Here is a 25,728-nt window from a genome sequence, read left to right as displayed (position 1 = left end):
AAGGGAGAGGGGTGGGTCTTAGCCTCACAATGAGCTAGCAATAATGTGGTTCAAATTCGTCTTTGGAGAGAATCGAACATAAGACCTCTCACTTACAAGTGAAAAGGAATATCACTAGACCGTAGTATTATGTGGCGGGTTCCTTCTATTTTTAATTTAAAAAGGATAAAGAAATTTGAATAAAAAAGTAAAGCAACGATTGTCGTCTATAATATTTTAATTCAATATTTAGGTAAAAAATGAAGGCTGAGTATCACGAGACCAAATATTATAAAATTCAACAAGATAACTGAAAGTTGTAATATTCTCAAAATATGTTATTTCGTAAAGAGAATATTCTAAGCATATGATGTTTACAAACCCTACAGTCTACCGTAAATAAAGTTTTTTACCTTAGAAATACTTAGATCTACTTTTGTATTTATCTCATTGGAATTTCTAAAGTCATTGAATTTGCACACTAAACAATGTGTCATCATTTACTTTTACTTTTTGTGATAAATGGACTCAAATTTAAACCAATCACACACTGCCGTGTTATTTCACGATGCAACATGTATGACACCACCACAAACACACACCCCTATCCACCAATAAAATTTCTATAATTGTAATTCAAGGGTTAAAATTTAACCATGGTTAGGGTGGGAAAAAATGTTGGGTTATGGTTAAGACTTGGGAATAAATACTTAAGAGAGGAAGGCCCATGCCCTTGTTCTATTTTATAATTTTTGGTATTTGGGATACGTAGGTTGTGAGAAGTTTTGTTTTTGAGAAAAGGGGCCAGTTTGGGGGATTTTTTAGATTTGGGCTAAGAAGGAGGGGCAGAAAAAAGAAAAGAAAAAAAATTGGTGGAGGTCCGTCCATGGTGTTTCTCTGAGATTCAAATTCCTCAGCCAGTGACCAGCGCAGCTCACATAATAAGGTGATTAAACTTATCTCTGAATCTAGGGTTTTACTAAAATTTAGTGAATTTCGTGCACTGAATCACTGATTCTAGGGTTTCATTTCCGACTTTAATTTATCAAATTCGATCTGTTTGGAGCTGAATTGGAACTGATTGAGTTAGATCCATGGCTGTGATTTCTGATTTCAATTCTCTGATTTGGGTTGTGCTTTTTAGTTTCATTGATTTTGCATCTGTGTAATTATGGGCTGAATGTTTGGTTGAGCTAATTATCACTTCACTGGTCAATTTTGAGCCTCAGAGTTAAATTAGACTCATATATCGTCATTAAATGAGTATGAATTAATATTTTGGTTGTGTTGTGGTTGCGTGGTGAGAACGAGGGTCTCGAAAAAGCGTTGTTTTTTTTTTCTTTTCCGGATATCTATTCGATATGCATTTGTTGTTGGATACTTATGTTTGCATACAACTTTCATGACAATTTTCTAACTGAATTCTATCTAATTTGAACAATAAGGTTGCTGAATTGCTAGAGTAATTTGGGAGCATGGGCAAGTAGCAGTTGTAGTCTTGGCTTTCTTGTAGCTTTGGGGATTTTTTATACTACTTTAGGATTAAAAAAAGGCTTCAAGCTCAAGTGCTGTAAAAACAGTAAGCAAACATTAGAGAGGACGAAGATAGAATAGGAATATGGAGTGCAACAGAGATGAGGCGGCTAGGGCAAAAGAGATTGCGGAAAGAAAGTTCACAGCAAAGGATCTTATGGGGGCAAAGAAGTTTGCCTTGAAGGCTCAAAATTTGTTTCCGGGGTTAGAGGGGATGCCCCAAATGTTGGCAACCCTCGATGTGCATATTGCGGCGGAGAACAAAATAAATGGGGAGGCTGATTGGTACGGGATACTTGGTGCGGATCCAAAAGCAGATGATGAGGCAGTGAGGAAACAATATAGGAAACTAGCTCTTATGCTTCACCCTGATAAGAACAAGTCTATAGGAGCTGATGGAGCGTTTAAGCTACTATCAGAAGCATGGAGTTTGTTGTCTGATAAATCTAAGAGAGTAGCCTATGACCAGAAGAGGAGAGTACATCAAAGGGTAGCAACTGCGAGTGGGAGTTCACAGGCTCCTCCAGGGGCCAATGGTTTCTACAATTTCACAAAAGGTACAACATCAGGCGCACAGACTCAGAAGGTTAATACACAGACTCAGAAGAGTACCACAGAGACTCAGAAGGGTACCTCACAGAATCAGAAGGGTACCTCATGGGCCAGCCGCTCTTCAGCTCCTGCTTCATCTCAAAAACCAAGAGCTAATACCTTTTGGACAGTGTGTCATAAATGCAAGATGCAGTATGAGTATCTCAGGATTTATCTTAATCATAATCTTCTTTGCCCGAATTGCCATGAACCATTTCTAGCAGTAGAAATAGCTCCACCACCTACAAATGGTGCCAAGTCAACTCCACCAAAGCATGAAACAGCTGATAGAATGGGTGTTGGATCTGCTGGTTTCAATGGTAATCAATCGTACAACCAAAACAACTTCCAATGGGGTTCATTCTCTAAAGCATCAAGTGCTTCTACGGCTGCCCAAGCCGCAAACGTGGTTAGCCAGGCATATGAGAAAGCCAAGAGAGAGCGCGAGCAGGCTCAAGCAGCATTAAAAAGAGAGGAGTTACGGAGGAAACATCAATCCTCCAGGAAGGCAAGCGGTGCTTCATCTACAGGGTACCCTAATGCTGCCAAGAGAAGAAGAGGAATGGAAGATGTCGGTGTCAGCAGCTACGGAAGGGATGTCACAAATCAAATGGGTGTGGGAGCTGGAGGAGCTGGAACAACCAATTTTTCTGGACCAAACGGAAGCGCCAGGCCTAGTATCACAAGGGATATCTCCCAGATTGATATTCCAAATTTACTAAGGGAGAAGGCTAGAAAAGAAATTCGGAAGAAACTAAATGAATTCACTGTGTCCAAGACTGCAGCCAAAGAGATGGTGAATGGAAACGAGAGAGAAAAATCTTTGGGAAACATTGATGTGCATAGAAATCAAAAGCAGTCTGGTGAGCCAGTGGACACAAAGAATGGCTCTTCTGACATGAAGGGTTCTGGCATTTCTGGTGTCCATTCAGATGCAGACATATTGTCGATAAATGTTCCTGATTCTGATTTTCATGATTTTGACAAGGATCGAACAGAGAAGTGTTTTGAAGATAATCAGGTCTGGGCTGCATATGATAATGATGATGGCATGCCAAGGTTTTATGCGTTAGTTCAAAAGGTGATTTCTGTGGATCCTTTCACAGTGCGGATCAGCTGGCTGAACTCAAAAACAAATAGTGAACTGGGTCCTCTTAACTGGGTATCCTCTGGCTTCTCAAAGACGTGTGGGGAGTTCCGAGTAGGGAAATATGAAGTGAGTAATTCACTTAATTCTTTTTCTCACAGAGTTCGGTCAACAAAAGGTCCACGAGGGGCTATCTGCATATATCCCAGGAAGGGGGATGTTTGGGCGCTATACCGGAATTGGTCCCCGGACTGGAACGAACTGACAGCTGACAATGTCATTCACAAGTATGATATGGTCGAAGTTGTTGAAGACTTTAGTGAGGAGCAAGGTGTACTTGTGACTCCCTTGGTGAAAGTGGCTGGCTTCAAGACAGTATTTCACCGGCACTTGGATCCCAGAGAGGCCAGGAGGATCCCTAGAGAAGAGCTGTTTCGGTTCTCTCATCAAATCCCTTCATGCTTGATCACGGGTCAGGAAGCTGCAAATGCTCCAAAGGGTTGTCGGGAGCTGGATCCGGCAGCTACTCCGTTGGAGCTTCTTAAAGTAATAAATGACATTAAAGAGGAAGATATGATGGAGATTGACAAAAAGTGCCAGCAAGGCGATGTAGCAGAGGATGTTGAGAATAATACTGGCATATAGATACAGCAGCGAATTCTAGTCCTGTCACGGAAGAAGCGAAAAGGGGCTGATTTGTGATATATGCAGATAGAATTTGCTGACATACAAATTTTGGGGCTATGCAGCATGAGTTGGTGAATTTTTGTGGAAAGTTTGATAGGTGAACGTCTCATCCATGCGCCCTGGGAGTTGAAGCAGGAAACCCTGAAGGTCCCCTCACGCAGCTGAATCCGAGATTTTGTTCGAGGCAATAGAAGGTGAAACCGTGAAAGCCCAAAAATTTACATTTTCCAACAGCCATTTTTTGTCTCCTGTGAAAGATATATCTCTAACTATTGGTTGTCCATGAGCTGATGCTCCATTAGTCCATTTCCTTGATGAACTTGTTAAAACTCTAGTGTTGCTGTTAGTCCTCCGATTCGTTATCAATAGTAGTGGAAGCTGATACCCCATTTCATTTCAGTTCACGAGTTATAAGCTTTTCCGATTTATTTTCTTTGTTTCTGTTAAATCTCTTCCTGTTATGAAGGCCTATGAAACTGGGTTAGATGCAATAATTAAAACTCATAAAGGTTAATGGGGGATTTTTTCTTAGGAAAACTAATGAAAAAGATTTGAAAACTTTGAGTTTTAACGATAAGGACAAAATAAAGGGTAAAGTGAATAGTTTCAGGATTGATTTTTTAGTGTAAAAATATGGTTTTTCGTTAAAGTGAACAGTACCGGAAGCTTTTCGTTAAAGTTCCTTTTTTTCTTGGACCGATATTGAATTTTAGAATATGACATACATTGTTGAATAGATAATTTAATAATTCAATGTATTGAAACAAAAAATGGAGGTCGATGTCAGATCTTGTCTAAGTCGAAGGTAGAAGATACGCAATAATCATGAAGAAAGCTTACCCCTTTCCTAATTGGTATGATTAGAAGAAATGTTTCCGGGATTCCGCTGACTTATCTCCTCTATCTTCAATTTGAACAAGATTAAAAGTCGGCATCCGTTCTTTTTGACACTGAATGGGATGAGTTGTCCGATCCCAATCCCAAGTTTGAGAAAATATTTTCATATCAAATATAATATTATCTTTACTTTATAATGCACGAAAATTGTCTAGCTAAGATTTCAAAGACTCGCTCTTATATACATTGACATGATTCTGTTTTGGTTAAGTCACAAACGTCAAGAGCTCAAAAAAGTCGAATTCGATACCAAATTAAACTGACTATTGTGTGACTTAGCTGAACTCTTATTTTCCTTAATATAAAAATATCAATGTACTAAAAAAAAGGAGCTCAAAAAAGTCAAATTCTGTAGATCATGAATTTTGTAAAATCAAAATTGTGATCTTTTTTTTTTATTATTATGGAAAAAGTGTAACCCAAATAGAAGTACAATGTTCGCTTTGCAACGTTATTACGACTTGTAAGTGAGAAGTCTTAGGTTTGAATCTTGTGGATGACGAATTCGATACCAAATTAGGTTGCTCATTATGTGGCTTAACCGAACTTCCCCCTCCTTTTAATGTAAAATATATCGTTATACTAAAAAAAATGTAAACAGAGTACTTAATTACACTAGATGAATTTCTACAAACAAAAATTCCCTTGTCTTTGATGATTAATTTTTGAATTAACGTTTTCTTCCTCAATTTGCATGAGTTATGTTAGTAGTGTGATAAAACTATATCAAAAAAGTGAAAGAAAGTAATGATGTCTAATTCTCAACAAATTAATAATGCTAGATAATAACAGAGTTCTTATTCTGCATCAATTACTATTCCAAATATGCATAAAAGGAAATTGAAAACAAGTAGAGAAAATTAAACATACCTCAATCTTCAAAAAATCCCTAGAAAAGCCCTTTGTCATCATGAATGGCATTGATTAGTGTAGTGAGATGTGTCTATTTATCTACGTATGGCTAAAACTGTAAGCGGATTGAAAAAGGAATATCAGAGTGCCTAGAATTCGGCCGAGAGGGTGACAACTTCAATTTGTTTGCCATTGATTTCCCCACTTACAATTATGCCGGGAAATATCGGAAAAAATGCTTTCGCCTTCTACACAGAGGAGAAAAAGTGGTGATTATGGCGTTGTGGCGAAGAAGGCGATGGAAGGATACAATCCGTCCCTACCTTTACAATTTTATAAATTTTAAAATAGTGATTTTACGAAAAATGCCCTTAGAGGCAAAGATTTTGACTTTCGTTGACCATCGGTTAGAGAGACTAGGACTCATTCTTTTAGCATATCCTCATAGTACTCATCACTAAAGCTGTTCGCAAGTCCGGATTATATGGTACAGTTACAGACGTTTGAAATTGGTTATTTAAAGTTTAGTTAAATAAATTGAACTCCTATCTTGTGGGAAAGAGGCCCAATTAGATTGTTGTTAAGTGACCAATTAGAAATTTAAGGGAAAAAGGAAGGACCAATCAAGCGTGAGAAGTTAACACCAATCAAGAGAGAGAAACATCCCTCCCCATTTCGTCAACCCGTGCACACCACAACCCACCGGTGACCCGGGTTGTTTCCGGCCAAATCCACCATTTTTTCAGGCGTTTTGCATCCATCCTTCACCTGCAACTTCTTCCACCATTTCCCTTCTACCATTTCCGCCCAAGATTGAAGGGTTTTAGGTCCATTTTCATGTAGAACTTCACCGAAGAACCCGGAGGTCCTCGATAGCGATTTGTTGATCCGGCAAGCTGCACCACCAACCATGTCACATCCCAGTCTCGACTCCGTCGTAGCACGATATTATCCACTTTGGGCTTACCATTCCCTCACAAATTTGTTTCTGGGAATTCAAACGAGAACTTTCCAGTGGGTCACCCATCCTAGGAATGCTCTCGCTTAACTTCAAAGTTTCGATGGAATCCAAAGCCAGTGAGTTCCCAAAAAGTCTCGTGTTATAGGGAATGGAGCATGTACATATAAGGCACATCACTCCCTCTCTGTTGGTCGATGTGGGATGTTACAATCCACCCCTTGTAGGGGCTTGACGTCTTCGTCGGCACATCCGCACCGAACGGCAGAATGGCTCTGATACCATTCTGTCACATCCCAGTCTCGACTATGTCGTAGCACAATATTGTTCGTTCTAGATATGATAGAATGGTATCAGAGCCACTCTACCATGTGGTGCAAATGTGCCGTCTAGGATGTCGAGCCCCTAAGGGGGTGGATTGTAACATCCCACATCGACCAACGGAGATGGGGTGATGTGACTTATATTTATATGTTCCCCTCCCTATAGCCTTTTAGGAACTCACTGGCTTCGGATTCCATCGGAACTCTGAAGTTAAGCGAGTTTGGGCGAGAGCAATCCCAGTATAGGTGACCCAATGGGAAGTCTTAGTGTAAGTTCCCATAAACAAAACTGTGAGGGAAAGCCCAAAGCGGACAATATCGTGCTACGACAGAGCTGAGACTGGGACATGACATAATAGTATCAGAGTCACTCTACCATTCGGTACGGATGTGTCGGCGAGGACGTCGGGTTCCCTTAAGTGGGGTGGATTGTAAGATCCCACATTGACCAACGGAGAGGGGGTGATGTGCCTTATATGTACATGTTCTCCTCCTTATAGCACGAGGCCTTTTGGGAACTCATTGGCTTCGGATTCCATCGAAACTCTAAAGTTAAGTAAGTTCGGATGAGAGCAATCCTAGGATGGGTGACTCACTGGGAAGTTTTCGTCTGAGTTTCTAGAAACAAATCCATGAGGCAATGGTAAGCCCAAAGCGGACATTATCTTGCTACGACGGAGTCGAGACTGGGATGTGACAAACCACCACCCATAATCGACTCTCCTTGAGCCCAAGAACAAGACCTAACAAGTTGCAGGGGCGTTGGAACACCGAGGAAGGAGAATCGAAGTTCACCTATTCTAGGGTTTCCAACAGGTGCGAGCCGATTTGGGGCTTTTCCAGGCCAAATTGGACTTGGCCACAGGTATAAAACTTGATTTACTCGTTGAGATCTTCTTTCCTATGAAATTTGGTAATTTTTAGAATAGTTGAATTTTTAGGCGAGTTAGGGCGGCCAGCCACCGCGTGCGGCGGCGCGTGGGCCAAGACCCCACCTGACCTTTCTAGGCTAAATTTGATACTCCAATTCCATATGTGAAGTCTGAGTAACGAAATTCCATTGTTTGGGTACAATTTCGCTAAGGTTTGCCATTTGGTCATTATTTGAATCGACGATTCGACCGTTGGATCGTCACCAAGCTTTAATACATTATAGCACATAATATATAAGGATATTCAAAATTCACGGATCAGGATTCCGACATATGGATCTTCCCAAATTGGATTTGTAAGCTCGTAAAATAAAATGTTGACCACTACTTGAATTTTCAATTGACGGAGATCCAACTGTTGGATCATAATGAAACTTTAGTATGATATTCTAAAAGCATAATGTGGATCTTTGGAAGTTACAGATTGGAAATCCGATGTGCGGATTTTCCGGATCGAGTTACGTAGGGTTATGGATCCAACCGTCAACCTTTGACCGACGGTTAACTTTTGGTCAATGGATTTCAAATCATTCTAGAACGTCCTTGGGGGATGTGTTTTATGTAAGTTATGTGTTCTATCGATAAGAATTCTAAGACGTGATTTGATAATTATTTTAGGGGCCAATCGTTTGTGACGCTAGCGCGGACTCTAAGTGAGCGGGTATTTTTCTTTTTATAATGTGTGTGTGTGTATATATATATATATATATATTGAAGTGATTTATGCATTTCATGCCATGATTAAATTATGTTATGTGAAATGTTGCGCTATAGTGAAATGCGAAAATGATCCTACGAGATGCGCAGGTAAGTTTGGGTAAGCTTATTATATTGGTTACAATCATTGAATCATTATGGCATGCATATATTCATGTAGTGCTCATCATTATTGTACTCCAGCGTTAGTGCTCCCGCCCCGGACCAGGGTCAGGGCCAGCCTTCACGTGATTGTTCACCTCGCGCACTGCACGCTTGCCTTGGATCCTAGCTTGTCGTACAGGTTGCATTAGGCGACTTTGACTCATAAGTGACCACGCATAACGCTAGCTTCACGTGATCGTAGCACTAGAGCGTATATTATTACACCTAGCCTATCGTACAGGTCATATTAGGTGACTCTGACTCGTGTGTTAGCATAGATTGATGAGCAATAGGTGCAATCGTACAAGTCATATTAGGTGACTCCGACTTGCATGCTAGTATATATTGAGCTTATGATTATATTCATATTGCCGTTGAGATATTCTGCTATGGTATATTTATGGATTTATTGTTGGCATGCATTTGATTTCATACTTATACGTATTATGATTTTTGGGAAACTATACTTGTTTTTCGGCGAGGGGTTACAATGTTTTCAAAAATGTTTTTATAAAACTTTATTTTCAGGCCCACTCACCCTTATTTTTCGCCCCTCCAAGTTTTAGCAGCTGAACTATCTCATCAACGAGGATTCTTGGAAAATCTCAGTATAGGTGGCTACCTTTGAAAGTATAATCCTTATTCTATCTTACTGTACTTTACTTATGCTCTGACATCACGTGTGAAATTGGTTCATTCTCGCTCACAGCGCACTCTTGTATTTAGGCACTTTTAGTTTTAAATTTTTTTCACATTTTTCACATCACTACACTTTATGGCTTCGTCACCTTCCAAGTGTCGGCCAGCACAACTCGATTCGGAGTCCTAGTGGACATTCTGGGTCAGGATGTGTCAAAGGATGTTGGGTAGAAACCTCGAGACTTAGAGAAAGAATTTGCGAAGGGCTTTGGTTTAAGAAATATTTCAATGGAAACGTTATACCCAGTCCCAGTTTGTCATTATGCACTCATTTTGTGAGTATCATATAATATTAAAATAATGAAGTGAATATTGACTTAGTACTACAATCTAATAGTATTCATCTTCACTTGTAAATATGAGGTTTGAGATCTACTCTTACGGAGTTTGATATCTAAATATGGTTGATTCATTATGTGGCTTAGCCCAAATCCTCACCCCTTCCAATTACTGGTGGCCCATTGGATGGTTGGACCATGGTTAAAGTGAGAAAGATAAATGTTGGGCTGGGAAAACTCGAAACTCTTTGTGCTTATACAAGTACTTGTCTAAATTCTAAGCATGTCCGAAATTTCGACAAAATTTCTTTCTTATCCCCCTTTTTGGTAAGTTATTTCAATACATTTAACCTGCCGACGTTTTCGTTGATATTCCTTACTTACATTCTCAGATAAGACCGTCAAGATCACTATTTAAAAGATTGGTTGAGAGAACCTTTTTTTAGAGTGAGTCAAGTTCAGAGGATTTTTTTTAGATTTTGGTTAGACAATGGCAGCGCTAAAACTAGTGACGGAGGTCTGTCCAAGGAGATCTTTGTGATTCAAATTTCTCAAACAAAACAACTCGTATACTAAGGTAATTAAACTTATCTCTGAATTTGTGTTTTTCTTAAATTTCATGTTTTCATATACTAGTCACGCATTTTACGAATTCACTTCTAAACTCCTACAGATTAAGCTCTTTCAGTTAAAATTCGATATCAAAAGTTGAATTATAATTGATTTCCTAGATCCACATTTGCTATGTGAGGTCTATGTCAAAGTTGTTATTTTCTTCCCGAAAATGGCTCAATCGACTTTCTTGTGACAACTTACTCGAAATGTTTCTTGAAATTTAAATTTGGTTTGGTTAGTTTAAATTGTTTGATTAATTTTTTTGTGCAACTAATGTATGTGATTTTTGCTCAAATTTCTCAAGTATTAATATTAAATAAAAGATCAATAATGAGTTTCATTTCCAAAAATATCAAATCAAGGATACATTTACAAGCTTTGTTTAAGCTATTTTGTTATGAGAAAATTACCATCTCAGTGGTAACTTTTGTTTTACAATAATTTGATATAATAAAATAGTTACATGGAATTTTTAAAATTTATGTTTTATCTTTGTGTAGGAATATGGACGGCAACAAGGATTCGACATCTTCATCTACTCAGCCAACTTCCAGATTTTTTGGACGAGGTGCGAGAGGTGCAAGATGCAGTTCCAATGCCAAATCTTTTATCTTCACTGTAGACTTATATGCCACAATTGCGGCAGAAATTGCTCCGCCACCGCAAAATGCTCCCTCCAGAACATGCAGAGGTTACGGTAGTACGAGCAGCTCCGAAAGATATGTGGGAGAATTAGGGGTGGACACTTAAAACCGAAAACCGAAACCGAAACACGAACCAAATTGAACCGCACCGAACGGTTTGGTTTTGTGGTTTTGGAACTGTTTTGGTTTTGAAACCGAACCGCAACATAGAAAACGGTTTGATTTCGGTTTTAGCTTTTGAAAACCGCACCGAAACCGAACCGCACCGCAAATATTAATAAACATTTAATTAAATGTCCATATTAAATTTCATGTTTTAATTGGTTGTTTGTTAGAATCCATGCACTTAGTATGGACACAACCACACTAGAATATCATCATTCATCACTTTCTTTCGTTCATTAACTTGAAGGACCTTTGTTATTTTATACCATCACACACACACACACACATATATGTACAAGGGTGGACTAATCTTGTTATCAAGAGTCGAACAATGATCTAATGAAGTGCACTCATTTGAAGCATGATATCACATATTCTAGTATGAAAGTTTCGCTCATGTTTAATGAATTCAAAGTTATTCAACTTGTTTTATGTTATACCTTGTACGAGACACCTTTTAATTGCACAAACATATTTTAACATAACAACTGCATGCAACATGCTAATTGTTTATATAACAAATGTCTTTTTCTTATTGCTACTGGGAAATGCTTATTAATATATTAAATTGCAAATTGTACATTTTTTCTTAAAAACCAAACCTAAACTGTTTGAAACCGCACCAAACCGAATCAAACGGTTTGATTTCATTTCGGTTTTGGCTTCAAAACCGCACCGAATCAAACCGCAAAAAAATTTGGTTTCGGTTTTGGTTTCACTCAAAAACGCACCAAATCAAACCGTGCCCACCCCTAGAATCATCTACTGCAGCGAGGAGTGCTACTAAAAAATCGTTGGGAAAAAGGCGTGCTGACGAACATTTTCCATGGTTCTTGCTCCTTCTCAGCAGTAGAACCTTTAGACCAAACATCGTCTACATTGAGTCTAATGGAACAGGATCCTCTCCTGAGCTAAGGATGAGGATCCTCCTCATCAATGAGTGTGGAACGTTGGATGAAAATCCAACGGCTACAAACAGGGGAGTCCCTTTAAAGTTATAATAATTGTAACCGTTGGATTTTCATCCAACGGCCCACATCCCTTGATGAGGAGGATCCTTATCCTTAGCTCAAGAGAGGATCCTGGTCCAAGTCGAATAACCATATGATGATGTGGCAGTTGGTTAAGTGATTGAATAGATTGAGTTAGTTAGGATAAAGTTGTTAGTGAGGGTATTTGAGTCTTTTGCAATAGATGGTTGTTACTACAAAAGGTAGCTGCAAGGCCATTTTTCCTCAGCAAGTTGTACTCGACTTTTCTGAGAAATATACAGAGCATTTTCTTTCATCTTCCCTGATAATTCATCTTTCTGCCATTGTTCCTTTCTTCCACTCTTCATAATCTCATGTGTTAATATGGTATTATCGTCATGATTTGGCTCGCTGCTGTAATTGGTCCTGAAGGGTCTTCCGTTGTATTCGTCGAATTGGTTGATGATTTCTTGATCGATTGGGCTGCTGGTGTCTGTTGCTGGAGTTCAGAGTACTGGATTTTTGTGATTTGCTGATGGATTAAGTTGTATTAGGTGATATTGTTCAAATTTTTCATCTGGGTTGTTCAATAATTTGTCGAATGATGGCTGGGTATCTGCATTATGATTGGATTGAGATTCTATTATGTTTCTATTGCTTTGGGAATTATGTTATGTTCTCTCTTGAATTTGTGGTAGACATTTGATATGGGTGTGTTGAAATAGTTGATTAAAGTGTTGAAATTACAGTTTCATGAAAGTGTCAATCTTTCTGTGTTCAAGATTTGTTTGCTAGAAAGTGTTAATCTTTCTGTGTTCGAGATTTGTTTGCATAGAGTGTTATTCTCTATAGTAAAGCTGTTGATCATATAGTTTCTTGTTTTGTGAAAGTGTCAATCTTTCAATCATGACTGCTCCTATAATCAAAGTTAAAGGTGTTTTGGGTATGATTACTATCAGGTAGGGATGGGCAATGGTTATGGCGGGCTTATTTACCCATAATCGTTTATGCTCATACCCGCATAACCGTTTACCCGTTGGGTAATTGCCTAAATAGTTATACTCATACCCATAACCGTTTATAAACGGTTAACCATACCCATTTAACCGTAACCGTTTAATACCCGTTTACCCCATTTATCATTTTTAACCCGTTTATCTTTTTTTTTTTTACCATTACCCATTTTTCACCCGTCTACATGTTTTTTAACAACTTGAAAATTAAAAAAAATGTCATAATTTTTTTTTTTGACAATTAAACACCGTTATAAGTACATTCATCATACATTTCCATATTTTAATTTTTTTAAGTCCTTATACCATTCCAATAATTGAAATAATAGTTTACGGACGATATTTTTAACTGTTACCAATGAAGGTAAATATAATATTTGCTAAGTATTATTAGGTTACAAAAAATATTTAGAAGACATTTCTGTCAAAGCATTTATGTCAATTTCACGGTTACCCGCAAGGAATTTAAATTAATTTGGCCAATTCCTTGATGATGAGAATCATCATTCCTGTAGTAGTGTTATTGAGAAAATGATCGATGAATTCCTTGCTAATTTATTAGGTGTTAAGTATTATTGGATCGAGAACATGGTTTGTGTTAGCTTTACATAAATAAAATAAATGGGTAAACGGTTACCCGTTTATAACCGCGGTTAATACCCATAACCGTTTATTTATCTAAACGGTTATCTATAACTGTAACCGTTTAATTTAAATTGGCGGGTAACCGCGGTTACCCATAACCAATGGGTATTTGCCCATCCCTACTATCAGGCTTAGGGAGGATAATTTTGCAAAATGGGCATTTCAATTTCAGTCTATCTTACGAGGGTATAAATTGTTTGGTCATTTTGATGGCTCAACTCCATGTCCAAAAAGTTTGTTATAAGTCCTAATACTAGTGTCACTGAGGAGATTACAGTGGAGTATCTTGAATGGGAAGCAACTGATATGGCATTATTGAGTCTCTTACTTACTACTTTAATTGACGAAGCCATGAAGTATGTGATTGGTTGTAGAACAGCAAATTAAGCTTGAATTAATCTTGTAGATCGATTTGCTTTTGTTTCAAAATGAAGAGTCAATCATCTGAAAATTGAATTACATACAATCCAAAAAGGGTCAGATACAATTGATAAATATCTGTTGAGACTTAAACATATTAGGGAACAACTTAGTGATGCGGGTGAAATGGTCTCGGATAATGACATAATGATTGCTGGTCTTGCTGGATTGCCAAAGGAGTATAAGGTCATTCGTACTGTTATTTTGGCCAGGGAATCTATACTTTGAAAGAATTTAGAGCACTGTTGCTTAGTGTTAAGAGAGAAATTGAGGGAGAATTGAATGCAATCACTCAGAATCTGTCTGCTTTGTATGTTCAAGGATCTAGTTCTGGTTCAAGTTCGGGTTCTAGTTCATATGCATAAAGTTCAAATCCTTAAAGTCATGATCATATTCTTGCTGTAACTGCAGGTACTATCATTGCTATACCATATGGTTCAACTTCATCATCTCATGCAGATCAACAACCATATTATTCTCCTGCTCAGTCTTATGGTTATGGGTTTAATGCTCATTCTGGTGGCCAGAATGTACCAAGATCACAGTCTTCAAATGTTCAATTTCCAACTTAAGTCAATTAGTATAGAGGATGACATAATTACAGAGGTGGAAATAGTTACAGAAATAACGATGGCTTTAGAGGAAGAGGATATACTAATTCTGGAAACACATCTAATTTCTACTCTACTGGTTCAAGGCAGTTTGGTTCTGGAAATAACAATTGGTCTGGAAATGTTGACACTAGAGCTAATGTAGTGATTGAGTGTCAGATATGCAATAAAAGAGGACACACAACGGTTAATTTTTTTTTCCACAGGAATACAAATGTTCCAGCCACTGGATTTGTGATTGAGCGTCAGATTTGCAGCAAGAGAGGTCATTCTGCATTGGATTGTTATCAAAGGGGAAATTATGCTTATCAAGGTCAACCTCCACCTTCATCATTGTCTGCAATAAATGCACAACAGACTGCAACATTTGTTCCTTAAGATGATTGGGTTGTTGATTCAGGGGCTTCACATCATATAACCTCTTATATCAATGCCCTATCTTAAGTAACACCATTTGAAGGGCCTGAGAGGATAACTATTGGGAATGGTACAGGTTTACCAATTAAACATATGGGTTCAACTATACTTCAGACACCAACACACTCTCTAACTCTTAATAAAGTTTTGCATGTGCCTGCTATCACTAGGAGCTTACTTTCTGTGAAACAACTATGTGATGACAACAAAAGCTGGTTTATATGTGATGAATCTGAATTTTTTGTGCAAGACAAGAAGACAAAGGAGATAGTGTATCAAGGAAATAGTACGCATGAGGAGTTATTCTAGATTATGGTTACTAGTTCAAGAGGTTCTCAATTTACTATCAAGAATCCATAAGCTTATTTGGGAAAAGTAGTAAAGAATATCATTTGGCATAAAAGGCTCGGGCATCCAACTCATGATATAGTAGCTATAATGTTGAAACAGCCAAATATTTCAACTCAAACAGATGATACACATAGTACTTGTATTTCCTGTATTAAAGGCAAGATGTCTAGGACTCCATTTCCACTTAGAACGGATATATGTACTTTTCCTTTTGAAAAAGTGCACATTGATATCTGGGAGCCTTATCCTATAAGATCTCTAGAGGGCTATAGGTACTATGTAATATTTGTTGATGAATATACAAGATTTGTATGGATTTTTCCGATGAGTAATAAATCTGATATGTTTATGATATTTGTGAAGTTCTACAAGTTTATTCTTAATCAGTTTGGTGTTTCAATCAAGTCTTTACAAACGGATGGAAGGGGTGAATATACAAGAAAAAATTTTACTTTTTTTCTTGTTGATGAAGGTATTATGCAGTTAATTTCATGTCCTTACACTCCACAATAGAATGGAGTTGCAGAAAGGAAACATAGACATATTGTAGAGACTACAATTACTCTTCTCACTGATGCGGGTTTATCTTCTGAGCTGTGGTATTTTGCGTGTGCACATGTAGTGTTATTAATAAACAGAATGCCTTGCAAAAGTTTATCTTTTAGCTCTCCTTACTTCAGTTTGTATAAGAAAGCACCTGATCTACTGTCTCTTAAGGTGTTTGGTTCAGCTGTATTTCCATGGCTGAGACCATACAATATGAATAAATTACAACCAAGGTCAGAGTTATGTGTGTTTTTGGGTTATACACAAGGATATGAAGGCTATATCTGTTACCATATGCAAACCAAGAAGATCATAATCTCTAGACATGTGTATTTTGATGAAAGTTTAGTTCCTGCAAAAATGGTTAATAACACTAGGAATGGACTTCCACAGAGACATGAGAATCGTCAGGAATCAAGAACTGTGCCTGTTATTGTATCTATACCTATATCAATAAGTCAGCAAGGTGGAACACATGCATGTTCACAAAGTTCATTGGCTCAACTTGAAACAAGTAATGAGAATTTGATAGGATTTGATTCTACTGGAGTACACAACAGTTCATTTGAGAGACAATTTGGAGATAGTGGATCGACTAAGTCAAAAATTCAGGGATCTCGGCCATCACATACTCTTTCCTCTCCACAAGACACTACTCCTTTGCTTCATGTCATGGACCCTGCACAATTACAGGTAATCCTCCCGTTTACCTCATCTTCTATAAGCCATAATTCAATTATCACAGGAACAGATTCCAATCGTATTCAAACCAGATTACAAATTGGTGCTATTCCTTAAAAGAGCTATGTGGGCTGTCTGTCTTGCTTCATTACCTCAGTTGTCTTCTTTACAACTTAAGGAGTCATATAATGATGATCAATCTAGTGCAACTAGTGAGAATTTTTCTGAGGGATTTTCATTCTTGGCTAATATCACAGATGGTGAAGAACCTAAAACATTTAAAACAGCTTCAACAAAACCAGAATGGTAGCTTGCAATGCAAGAGGACTTTGATGCATTGAAAACCCAAGGAACCTAGCTGTTGGTTCCACCACCATCAAGAGGAGTTTAATTCAGTACTCTTAACTTGATCTTCCTAATTTGTTGATGCATAAACCACACACACCAATACATGTATCACACTAAATTCTAAATTAAAACCAATATCCCGCTTAATTTATAAACAATGTTATCTAATACTCTCAATTGTGATCCACTAGATTCATTCACCATTCATTTATTCAATATTCACAACATGACACAATTTTTTAATGCATGAATCACACACACCAATACCTGTATATCAGATTAAATCCTAAATTAAAACCAATATCCCGCTTAATTTAGTACATAATATTGCCTAATATTCTCAATTGTGTTCAACTACATTCATTCACCACTCATAATTTGATACTAATAGCCCTACCCATATAAATTTAAATTAAAACCAATATCTCACTTAATTTAACATTTTAATGCAGGTTTTAGTTTCTAAATGTAGCTAGCACTCTTAATTTGTCTTTCTACGGAGACTTATTAGAAGTTTTGTCATATTCTACTTTTGCTTTTTCTTGTACTGAAATCATTGACACAGCATGTCGCCATGGATCGCGCGACACCGACATTGCCAAGCAGTCCATGTCCGTAGAGCCCATGCATGCATTGTCCATTCATTTGTTTAGGATATGACTTTGGACTTACATAGGACAGATGAAAAGCATGAGTTGGTGACCTGCTCAATTTATATTTAGAGAATATGAAATTTTTGTCTATTAAGAGCTTGAGTTTTAGTTTTGATCACCGCGTTTTACTTCGACTTTGATATAAAGTCAATAATAATTCAAAATTCTACTTATACTTGTTCCAACTCTGTTGGCTTTGATTAGGTAAGAAAATGTCACTTTAGTTAGGTCAGATCACAAGTTTTTATTTTAGATTTACTCCTTCGTCCATATCTTTTGCAAAGTTAGTTTATAGTCATTTGATAACCATTTTGTTGTTTGTTTTTGTTGACCGTGAAAACTAACAAGCCTATGTGGCGCGCAGACTGAGTAATTAATAAGCTAACTATGTCATTTGGTTGTATGTGGGACGTGCCAACTCAACAACCAAGCTCGGCGGGGGAGTAAAATTTGCTAATGTCGCGTTGAGCGCAATGCTGACTTCTTGATCTTGCGACTGCAGCCGAGGAAGAAACACGTCTTAGCCTTTGGGTTCTAAAGCCTGAAGACAAGGCTGCTAGTTTTGCGAAGTTTACAAATCGTCGGCGCCGAGTTCATTCACGGTGATTATATTCATGAGAGTATAAGAACGCCGAACTAGCACCAGACTATATGGACACAAATACTCAAAAGAGATGTATGTCTTAATGGTAAATGTGATTCGGGCGTCGGAATGCCGAACTCTAAAGTATACTTGTGAATATCCAATCATAAAACAACTCGGTGTTCAACGTGTCGAGCCTAGTAACCTGTAACACCTCACTTCGTCGAAAAGGCGGATAAGATGACCTCTACCAACAAGGACTCGAAAATCCTTGTCGACCGAGACTTGGATAAATAATCAGTCGGTCTCGAAGCATCACTATTTATCCAAATTGAAGGTGCTCCTTGATCGGCTGATTCTATAGCTCCAGTGCTGTTTATCCAAACTGAAGATGTCGCCGGTTGCCTTCACAATGTTGTTTATCCAAACTGAAGATGTGTTTGCGAGAAGAAAGGGGGAGAGGATACAATCTCAAAGGTTGTTGAGAAGCTTTGCACAGGGCAATTTGTGTGTTGAATTGGAGGGGGTTTGAATGAGTTTATAGTAGCAAACCCTTTCATGGCTGAGCTAAAATCATACTCGGATTAGAACTCATCAACTTAATCTGATTAGGTCTCGGCCAATTCTAACTCCAAAATGACTTTGAACCAAACTCTTTAACAAACCAGATTCATCCCATAATTCTCAGCACCTTCGGCTTCAAAACTTCTTGTTCCATTAGGAATCGACTAATTCACCCTTTATCTAAACTTCTCCTCTTCGCAACAGGATTCAGCCGACCTTAACTGGATGGCCCACAAAAAAATTCTAGATAAATATCATTAGGCCGAGAATAATCCCAAGCTCAGCCCAAAAAAATATTTTGGGCTCAAACAGTTTTACAAGTCACTTTTGTGTTATAGATCATAGGAAGAGAATGTTTCAAAAAGGAGAAACGAAAATGTATGATTGATAGTGAAATAAATGTGAATATGAAATGTATGAAACGACACACATATTGAAATTCAACAACCAAAGAAGGAAAATCTAGGATCCAGAAGTTTAGGGCTTTCTTGTGTGTTTTTCTGTATTGGGCTCAACTTTCGAGTTGAATTTTTCTTTTGTTATAGTTTTGGAGGCTCATCTGTTGCTTTGTATTTTCTGTATGTGTGAGCCTCTAATTTTGTATGTAAAGTGTGTCGGTAATAAAAATTTACCTTTGACAAAAAAATGTAAAAAAAAAAAAAAAAAAAAATCTAATTTTTCGTCCGGGGTCGCTTTCTATTTGTGCGGTCAATTGGATCGTGTTTGCATATACCGCGTACGTAATGGATCCATTGTCGAATTTCCGGATACGGGACCCGGTCCCTCTACGCGTTACTTTCTCTCTCTTCTCAAGTCCACCTGTTCCGCGTAGACTCTAATTCTAACGCACACGGTCTCAAGCACGTACTTACCCCCAATCCCCACCCGACGCGTGTCCCAAATTACGTAGTTCGGCCAATCGCAGCGAAGGCGGTGACTCCCTAACGCCGCGGTCGGGGACCCTATCATCCGTTTGCTAAATATAAAAGCGTCTGAAAACACGGCTGTTTTTGGCGAAAGAGAAAATAAGGGCGAGAGTCGGAACTCGCCTGCAAGAGAGAGAATTCGACGAGGAAGGGGAAAAGCCTGCACGAGGAGAATTAATCACCTGAGACGCACACTCAGATACCGGATCTACACCCACAACCATGGTAATTCTCTATCATTGCTCCGATCTGTAGATGTAGATGAAATCATTTGGGTTTTCTGAAATCTTATGCCTTGATCCAGATCTGTAATTGTACGATTAGATTCAGCTATGAAAATTGAATTGGATGAATTAATTGTTTCGGTAGCTGCATGTGGAATTGGATTGTGTTTATGTGTGTGTATTTAAATTTGAATTGGGGATTTTTTGCAGACGACTTCAAGGCGTGTGGCTGACAGGAAGGTGGAGAAGTTCGAGAAGAACATAACGAAGAGAGGGGCGGTGCCTGAGACGACCGCCAAGAAGGGCAAGGATTATCCAGTGGGCCCTATTATCCTTGGCTTCTTCATCTTTGTTGTCATCGGATCATGTATGTCCATCTCACTCAATTTTGCCAATCACAAATCTGATGTGGTTATATCATAATCTAGAATTTGCTTAATTGTTATAATTTGAATAGTGATTCTTAATTTGGTTGATCTGCATTGTATTGTGGCTGCATGCCCTGGAAATCGTAAAACTTTAATTGGGATTAAGAAATTTATACAAAGATTGAAACTTTAAGCACCCAATTCCACAATGCTCATCTGGCTTGAAGCCGAAAAGGGTTTTGAGATTTGTTTCATTGCCTTGATTTGAAGATCAAAACTGAAACCTAAACCGTCTATTTGGCAATGCTCATGTGGGTTGTAGCCTAAAGCGGTGTTTGAACTTGTGGCATTGCCCTTGATCGAAAAGATCAAGCGGGTGTCTGTAGTTTCGGTTCATTTTGTGTCCCTTGCATAATTGAACTGCATTGCGTGAAAGGTTTTTGGTGGTTTTGTGAATCTGACATTTTTTTGACTTTGTGTGGAACAGCTCTCTTTCAGATAATCAGGACTGCTACGAGCGGAGGCATGGCCTGATCAAGTTGACCCTACTGATGCAGCTGCTGCTTTCTAAGTTATGAGAGATGGCGTCAACCTGTCGTGCCGTTTTACTGTTTTGTTAGCGAATAGGAAACTGATGATATACAAATGTGATGTAGTAAGAACTAAAACAGCGGTGTTTCTATCTTGTGAAGTGAAAGAAGTTTGAATAAAGGACCCCCTCCACTGCTTCGCTTGAATTCTACCTTTTCTTTTTCTCTCCATATACGATGCTTCATTTTCAATGGCTGGATTAACTCGTCTCCGACGATTGTATCTCGTGTGTCTGAGACATGATCGTGTCTCCGGCAACCATCTCTCTTGTGGTTGAGTTTGCCTGACATAAGATATTGTGCAACAATTCAGGGTTGTGAAAGCAACTATATTGCCCTTGCCTTGGCAGTCTTTCACCCTCGAGGTTAAATTTGGGGCTCATTTGATGACCATTGGACGAGGTTGGATTTGTGAATTTGGGCTCGTTTGATTACCATTTCTACCTTGTCCAATTTGAAGAAATTCGTGTGCACCTTTGATTTTGCGTAACTCACTCCTGAAACCAGGTGATTTATTTCAAGAATTAACCGAAACAATCCGCAGCCAGACACAGCAGTTGCAAGAAAAAATTCTCATGAAATACCACCTAATGGTAGACAGACGGTTTATTTGAGTACAAGACGGATATGAGAGTACACAAAAGAGTAAAACTCCGGCCGTCATACAACCCATGGAATTGTCCACTTCATGAAACAAGTAACGAAAATTGTCGAAAACAAATTGGCCGGGAAAGCTTGCAACCGACCATGACGAACCGATGGTTAAGGAACACTCCCATTCTGGCCATGCTGAAGCCCACCAGAAACAGAAACCTGATTCAAGCAACAGCAGTCAGGCTTGGATAAAATGCAGTGCCACATGCAATCCATTGCCGCTTCTTCCCACGTGGCACCACGCAACCGGGGACCTTCAGCCATTCCCTGCTCGACACGTTATATGTAACCAATCGGGTCATTTGTCTCGACCTCAAGGACAGCATGAGCAAGCCTTTGTTACCCAGGCAAGTCATCCTCACGTGCTTTCCGTAAAACTCCAAGCACCATACATTTGGCATTCTGTCAACCTCCTTCCATAGAAGTGTCATTTTCTGAAGCTCCCAAATGCAAACGCATGTGACAGCATTCTTTGATAACAATCCCACGAGCATGATCCGGCCTCCACATTCAGCAAGTGTGTGGTCAGTCAGATGCAGCGGGGTGGGAATTATAAACTGCTTCCAAATCCCAGTGGCCATATCATATGACACAATCCCTTCAGGTTCTGAACGCATGAAGTAGAGTGTGCCATCGATTGAAACTGCCTGCGACCGGAAATTCAGTGATAGTGGCAGCTTAACACCTGATGGCATGATTCCTGGACGGGTCCAGGAATTCGTCACTGAATCATAAACTTCATACTCACCATCACAAACCACCCAAAGGATCTTGTAGCCGCCACTGGCTGAACTCCTATTCAGAGTCATCCCCACAGCAATGCGAGACCAGACCTTAACTGACCTGGCTGGCAACTCTTTAAAAGATTGATTCAGGGGGTTGCAAACATAGAAGTTCCTATTACCGATATCAAGAAAACACACCAGTCCCCCTGCTGAAGCCACCGGTAAAACAATTAACTTTGTTGGCAGAGAAAAAATGGTGGGATGGTGCCACTTCTTCAAGGAAGGGTCATACATGGCTCCAGAATTCACGTTTTCATGAGTGATGGTGTAAAACCATGGAGTAGCTTGTGGGACCTCCGCACAATGTTGAGAAAAACTTTCAGAATCCAGCAAGGAATTCCATTTCCTGCATACAGTACGAAATCGAAAAAATGTAGCAACGGGAAGCCTAGCAATGACGGCTTCATAAAGGTCTTCTGGGAAATCTTTCCAAATATGCTGTTCCATAGGCTCAGTGGTATTGGTAGTTCCAGATGATTTACCCCGGGTTTGCTCCTTACGAGATCTCTTGGTAGGAGGAGGCTTGCACGGTTCCAACATCTTAAAACTTCTAGATTTTCCAGCTGCCATCATAAGATTGTAGTAATCATCTGCAGAACCTTCATCAACGTTAATTGGGCACCACCTGTGTAAATACAAGTAATGATGAAGTTAATTATATGCTCCCTAATTGAGGAACTTTACTGTAGTTAGAAATTAAACAGGAAAAAAAATATGAAATGTACCCATGTAAAGGTCAACAAAGTACATTAACATAACGACATGAGAAACAATAACAAGTTCTGAACTATTGAGTACAAAGATGTAAAACAAAACCCAATCTGGGGTTCTTATCAGAAAAATGAAGTAGGAATATCTATGAGGCCACCACAAGGTCTTATCTATGATTTCATTAGATTTTTTTCTTAAAGAACTGATTCAAGCCAACTCCGTGCATACAGGCTGCAAGCTTTACCGAAACTCTATTAGATTCCTTGGAAAAGAACTTCACTTAGCCTTAAATATTAGTTTAAGTAATTTGCAATAACTTATCAAAAGAAGAAAGCTAATACTAGAATATGGAATTGACAAGAAATGAAAGATATTGAATATTATGGTCCTAACTTAAAGAGAAAGGAAGGGTCCTGGATGTAGTAGTACGCAAGACCAATGACACTTAAATTTTGAAGGTTCCACCCCAAAAAAACTGAAATCAAACACCAAGGATAAGTTCAATTCAACAGACATCAGGTGAACAAACTCGGAGAACAAGTGAACAAATTAAGATAACATTTCGTACTTAGAATTATTTTATGAAACAATGCTTCTCCCAGTGTGCAGGATTATCTTGTACAATTAGCTTGTAGTTTTCATGGAAATTAAGCAATATATCGCCAAATAATGCAACTTTAAGCAACAAATTGTTGAAGGCTGGAATCCAAGTTAGCCAGTTTACCAGTCAAGAAGTGAAGACAACCAAGCAGAACATATAATGCTAACCAACAACCTACACCGAATAAGAAAGAGATATAGAAAATGTAGGAAGTTTGTTGAACACTAAATAATAAATATGAAGAGGTCTACGGGTGAATGCATTATACGTTAGCATACAGTACAAGAAACCAAAGGTGAAGTTCATGTGTCATATCTAACCAGAAACTAATTGTCTATTCGGTACCTAATGTAATTAATGTCGCCTACCAATTAACCCAGCTTGGTCTAAGCAATTCAAGGAAGATGGTGAAGTCGGCGGTCTAAGTTTCTGAAAACCCCTCTTCCAACTTTTTTTCATACGTTTATCAGATTATTCAACTTCCCGGGCCTAACTGTTCTTTTGCTCCTTCCCTTTTCTGGTTTGCTATGGTACACGCAATCAAATGGTACTAAAACAGAAATGGGCAACCGTGAAAAGGTTCAGAGTTGGCCATGAACCTCCCAAAGAACACCGTCAACCCAGAAACCCAACCCCGGCTGGACAGTCATGAACACAAACCAGAGAGGGAAGAAAGAAACAAAAATATCAAGCATTTGAATCATTAATACTGTCTATCACTAAATAGTTCGGTAGTGCTCATCAAATTTGTGCCAAAGAAATAAGCTAAACACAAAAGGAAGAGATGTGCAAAGCACATAGAGTAAAAGGCAGAGATTAAGTAACAATTTCCTCAAATATGTAAGACCCAACTCCACAATGGCAAAACCATTTCTGAAAGCAATCAGACCCAATTTCTCAATCGTAAATGGCAACAAGCAAACAAAGGAAAGCAACCAAATTCAGCAAGAAAATCAAAGAAAGCCATGTAATTTACTCTTCGGAGGAAGAAAAGAAACCAAACAAAGCAGGCAAGCACGTTGAACAAAAATCAGAATGACACCAACAAACCATGAAACGAAAGAAAGGGAAGAAATTAAGACATGGTTCGGAAAGAAATGGAATTTGAGAAGGTGAGAGAGATCCAGAAGAGGGAGGGAGGGAAACCTGAGGTGGTGGTGGTGGTCCTGCGGTGGTTGCTGAGAGTGATGATGGCGGAGTAGAGGAGGAGGTTGAAACTGAAGTTGAAGATGGTGATGGTAATGAGGAGGAGGCGGGTGAGAGCCGACGAGCTCCTGAAGCTGACCGATGAGCTGTCTCAGCATGGCCAGCCCTTCCATGCCCCTCACAGGCTCTCTCTCTCTCTCTCTCTCTCTCTCTCTCTCTCTCTCTCTCCTCTCTGCGATTGACGACCCAAAATCCCAACAAAACACACAAAAACCAGAGCTTTTATTCTTCTTCTTATTATTTTTATTTTATTTGACTTATTTGTGGAGAATTAATTAAATAAGAGGAGAACCCCAGAAAAACCAGAGCCGCCCCTTTCCCTTCTCTTCTTCCTCCATCCCCAACCCCCACCTCCACTCTCTCTCTCCCCCTTTTCTTTCACTCCTCTTTGCTCTCTCTCTCTCTCTGACCCACTCTTCCTTTACCACGCCAGCGCGCCCATACCATTTACCTTGTACTGTTTCCACTCCTTATTACTCCCTTTCATGTTTTGAATAACAATGTCTTCCCCTTTTCCAACTTTACCCTTCCCCAATGTTTTATTTTTTTTGGGTAATCATTACTAGGAAAGTGTTATTGACACTCAAAAAATCTCATTCTACCTTCCTTATAAATGTATTTTTCCTTCCAAATATAGAAAGTTTAGAGTGTAGAATGAGATTTTTGAAGTGCCAATAATAATTCCCTAATTACTATTCACTTGTTATAATACTTGCAGACATCTAATTGATATGTCATGTACTTATACGAATTGTAAAA

The 25,728-nt window shown here is 38.8% G+C and overlaps 3 protein-coding genes across 3 annotated transcripts; 2 read left to right on the top strand and 1 right to left on the bottom strand.

The window, feature by feature from the left end:
• The first annotated feature begins 708 nt into the window (after positions 1-708).
• On the top strand, positions 709-4,276 carry LOC114821982 (uncharacterized). Its single transcript, XM_029095703.2, has 2 exons — positions 709-925; positions 1,425-4,276. Exon 2 carries the CDS (start codon positions 1,598-1,600, stop codon positions 3,833-3,835), a length of 2,238 nt encoding a protein of 745 aa, XP_028951536.2. The 5' UTR covers positions 709-925; positions 1,425-1,597; the 3' UTR covers positions 3,836-4,276.
• A 15,625-nt stretch (positions 4,277-19,901) lies between these two features.
• Positions 19,902-21,159, top strand: LOC103416585 (uncharacterized). The gene is made up of 3 exons (XM_008354827.4): positions 19,902-20,055; positions 20,265-20,421; positions 20,910-21,159. The coding sequence occupies exons 1-3, from the start codon at positions 20,053-20,055 to the stop codon at positions 20,954-20,956; spliced, it is 207 nt and encodes a 68-aa protein (XP_008353049.3). The 5' UTR covers positions 19,902-20,052; the 3' UTR covers positions 20,957-21,159.
• A 415-nt stretch (positions 21,160-21,574) lies between these two features.
• LOC103416584 (F-box only protein 6-like) lies at positions 21,575-25,288 on the bottom strand. The gene is given in 2 exon segments (NM_001328811.1): positions 21,575-23,076; positions 24,910-25,288. Coding segments are annotated over 2 exon segments (1,419 nt in total). The 5' UTR covers positions 25,083-25,288; the 3' UTR covers positions 21,575-21,830.
• Positions 25,289-25,728: the final 440 nt, after the last annotated feature.

The sequence above is a fragment of the Malus domestica genome, chromosome 16 (assembly GCF_042453785.1).
Source record: "Malus domestica chromosome 16, GDT2T_hap1".
In the NCBI taxonomy this organism is placed as follows: Eukaryota; Viridiplantae; Streptophyta; class Magnoliopsida; order Rosales; family Rosaceae; genus Malus; species Malus domestica.
Note: the sequence above shows the minus strand (reverse complement) of the source record. Positions and strands in the feature narration are given on the sequence as shown.

What these genes read in the sequence shown, in the direction of transcription:
- LOC114821982 (XM_029095703.2), top strand. Translation starts at nt 1,598, where the DNA reads ATGGAGTGCAACAGAGATGAGGCGGCTAGGGCAAAAGAGATTGCGGAA.
- LOC103416585 (XM_008354827.4), top strand. An exon ending in CTTTGTTGTCATCGGATCAT is followed by an intron (nt 20,422 to 20,909) that starts GTATGTCCATCT and finishes TGTGTGGAACAG; the next exon opens with CTCTCTTTCAGATAATCAGG.